Source organism: Limulus polyphemus, unplaced genomic scaffold (genome assembly GCF_000517525.1).
Source record: "Limulus polyphemus unplaced genomic scaffold, Limulus_polyphemus-2.1.2 Scaffold4745, whole genome shotgun sequence".
NCBI classification, from domain to species: domain Eukaryota; kingdom Metazoa; phylum Arthropoda; class Merostomata; order Xiphosura; family Limulidae; genus Limulus; species Limulus polyphemus.
Genome location: NW_013670355.1, coordinates 67,459 through 71,196, shown reverse-complemented (window position 1 = coordinate 71,196; position 3,738 = coordinate 67,459). Strand labels below are relative to the sequence as shown.

Below are 3,738 nucleotides of genomic sequence, written 5' to 3'. Positions count from 1 at the left end.
TTTGTGAAAGAAACAACAACGACACTAATTTTCTGGAGACCACATATCTTGTTTGTGAAAGAAACAACAACAGCACCAGTTTTCAAAAGACTACACAGCTTGTTTGTGAAGAAAAAAACAACAGCATCAATTTTCAAAAGTCTACAGAGCTTTTTTGTGAAAGAAACAACAACGACACTAATTTTCTGGAGACCACATATCTTGGTTGTGAAAGAAACAACAACGACACTAATTTTCTGGAGACCACATACATTGTTTGTGAAAGAAACAACAACAGCACCAGTTTTCAGAAGCCTACACAGCTTGTTTGTGAAAGAAACAATAATAGCATCTATTTTATGAAGATCGCACAGTTTGTCTGGAAAGAAACAGCAACAGCACCAATTTTCAAAAGCCTACACAGCAACACGAATTTCCAGAAGACCTGACAGACTACTTATGAACGAAAAAAACGACACTAATTTTCTGGAGACCACATACGTTGTTTGTGAAATAACAATTTCCAGAAGACCACACCGTTTATCTGTGAGAAAAACAATAACAGTAATAATTTTGAGAAGACCTCATGTTCCGTCTGTAGAACAATCCCATATGCTTGGTTTAAATAAAAATTTCAGAGTAAAATATTTGTGTCTGTGACTCACTTTTATTTAAAATTAAGAAAGCAAATTTTCCATCGATTAACTTAAAAGAAAAGCCTAGTCAATCAAGAGAAGGTAAAACATTATATATTATAGAAAAGAACCTGCCGCAATCTTGGATTAATGCTTGGATTCCTTACGTAAAACTCAAAGCAAGGTTACGTTGTTTTAGCAAAGTTACTTTTTTTTCCTAACATTATGAACTTACATGCTAAATTTGAATGAAATTCACGTGTGAATGGTGTTATTCCAGCTAGTTTAAATCATTTTGACTCAATCCGACCTTTTTGCGATGTTTGAGTGAAATTTCTTCTTGAAGATCTCTAAATTAAAGGTTAACATCATGGACATAACCATAGTTTCCAAAATGCGGGTAAGAAAGATGAATGCTGTATGCTATCTGATTCATATCCCCCTGTTCCCTTTTAACTGTCGCCTGCGATTAACAGAAATAAAGGACAAAAAGACATAGGAAATGGTTCCCAGCGAAATAAATACAATAGTTTGTCTTGGGTTCAAAATTAACTCTGTTTGTCAAGAAGTCTGAATAAAATGAAGTTAAGGAAGAAAATGCTTTCCAAGCTCTGAAGAAAAGGCTACCCTCCAAAAAAAAAAGTTCATAAATACCGACAGGAGTTGGGTTTGTTTCTTTTTAGCGAAAAGGACACAATGAGTTATCTGCGCTCTGCCTACCGTGGGAAATCGGATTCCGGGTTGTAGCGTGCAAGTCCTAAGCTTAACGCTGAAACATCGGGGGACATTGGAGTGGGGTAGTGTAAATTTGCAAGTACTTCTGCGAGATAATACGTCACGGCGAACTAATTAAATACATAAGCTATTAAGTGCTACCGCTAGATATAACATTACAAAAAAAGGAGGCAGGAGTAACCCAGCTAAAATCAAAATGAATAAATCAGACGGACCAAAAATCAACAAGGTAGCTTCGTGAAGTTACCACATAATTTTTATTTTTGAAAGCTACACAGCTTCTGAATTCTGTAGCAGCTGTCTTTGCCTGTGTATGTTAGACTAACGATCGAATATACAGCGGTTTCTGTGTAGTTCACATTTGTATCTTGATGAGAAAAATATAAATTAATCGATAGGAGTACAGTTGAGAAACGACATTTACAGGGGTAAACGGTGTGGTTTAAAAGCGTTAGAATATCCACATAAATTTCCTTCTTATTTGAGTTTTCTGTTGCAAATCTTTATAAATAACTCATTCGAAAACACACTGGAATAAAGACTGTTGTTCTTATTGTGTTGTACTTTCAATTAGAAAAACGAAAGAAATATTTCAATTATTATTTCAGTAAAAAATAATGTCTAATGTCATCAGTCGTAAAAAGTTTAATAACTGTCTGTACTCTGTAAAGAATATATGCACATATCAAGCCTATTTATTTATAAACAACGGTTAACACTATTCATTACGTTTACAAGTTCAGTTCCAGTTTTTTGCAAGCTTGAGCTGTAAGGGGCAAAAGGATGTATAGGGATTCGCCAATATAGTTTGGCCAAATGGATGGGGTAAACCACCCACCTTTTTGCATTATTGTGCTAAGGAAAAATTCATGTTTAGCAGCAAGTACACGTAGTTCACTAGGAGCTCGTCTTTAATACTGGAACTGCGAGTCCATGGCTGGAGATTGGGGTTCAGGATAACTTTGGGGATGTTGTGGAGGCATCTGCTTCAGTTGTTCCTGCCGCTGGTAGTGAAAAATTGTCTCCTTGTAGACGAACCATAAACTAGAAGCCCACAACAGGCAGTTTGCAAAACCAGAAATCTGAAAAAACAACAACAACAATAAAACAACTTGAAAGAATTTAGAATGAGCAAGTATTTTTTTATACTAAATTCTGAAGCTATAAGACATTGCTAGAAAGAAACAACCAGGAATGGTATGGTTCTGGTTCGCAAGCAGTTTTATGAAACAACAACAAACTAACTAAATGTTGCGGAAAAGAAATAAGGCAATTCATTGAAGTTAATTGCAAACCTTTTGCAAAACAATAAATGGCATGAACGTAATGTTGGGTGTTAATCTTTAACTCACGACATAAAACCGAAGATAAGAGGCTGTCGGCAAAGCGTTTCCAGTGAAAATAATATATATTTTGACAAATAGAGTTTTGAGAGTCATAGAAACGTTGTGCTTCTGAAATGTCTGTCGCGCAAGATATATGTTGTATATGATTAGCACTTGTTCAAATACCTTTTTATTCTTAAAATAATAGTCACAGAAGACTTACCAATGACACGTTTAAGGTTGCAAAGTTTCCATATGAAATAGCATCACATATCGCCAAAGTGCCACAAACTTCAAAGTTCTTAATCAAGATGTTGGGATCTGTATAATACTTCATGTCACTAACTCCTTGGGAATAGGCACTTGAGCCAGCTAGCCAGAAGATAGTTAGAATACCAGTAACTCCAAGATCCTGAAACAATCAAGACATAGATTACCCATCATCCAGATTTGTATGGTTGAATTTCTCGCAAAGCTACTCGAGGTCTACCTGCGCTAGCCGTCCCTAGTTTAGAAGTGATAGATTAAAGGGAAGGCAGCTAGTGAACACCATCCATTGCCAACTCTTGTGTTTTATCAACGAATGGTGGAATTGACCGTCACATTATAACGGCTGAAATGACGGGATTCGAACACGGGACAATGTAACATGCAGTGTATGGATAGGATAACTAATAGAAATCGTTAATATAAATCTGGAAAGTTAAAGTAACGAATAATAGATCACTATCTATTGTTATATAGCTTCTAGAAGGTAATGTCTCGTAGACAACGATTACTAAAACAAGACAGCATTTTAAAGCGACTTTAAAAAAACCTTCACAATGATATAAATATAAAGTCAGTTCCTCATGTGCACCAAATTAGTTTGACACACAATTGTTTGACTTCATAAGATTCACTTAAGAACATATTTGTGCAGCGACAACCCCACCCCACAAAAGCAGAATAAATAAATGTTTGTTTGTTTGTTTTGAATTTCACGCAACGCTACACGAGGGCTATCTGCGCTAGCCGTCCCAATTTAGCAGTGTAAACTAGAGAGAAGGCAGCTAGTCATCACC

General features: G+C 35.9%; 1 protein-coding gene across 1 annotated transcript in view; it reads right to left on the bottom strand.

Annotated features, from left to right (window-relative positions):
• Positions 1 to 1,570: 1,570 nt before the first annotated feature.
• The window catches only part of LOC106471629 (synaptophysin-like), a 30,658-nt gene continuing 28,490 nt past the window's right edge, over positions 1,571 to 3,738 (bottom strand). Inside the window, exons 5-6 of the mRNA XM_013932241.2 lie at positions 2,898 to 3,086; positions 1,571 to 2,431 (exon numbers count right to left, since the gene is read on the bottom strand). Of these exons, the coding sequence (XP_013787695.1) occupies positions 2,261 to 2,431; positions 2,898 to 3,086 (360 nt within the window). The 3' untranslated portion in view covers positions 1,571 to 2,260. The remainder of the gene's footprint in view (positions 2,432 to 2,897; positions 3,087 to 3,738) is intronic.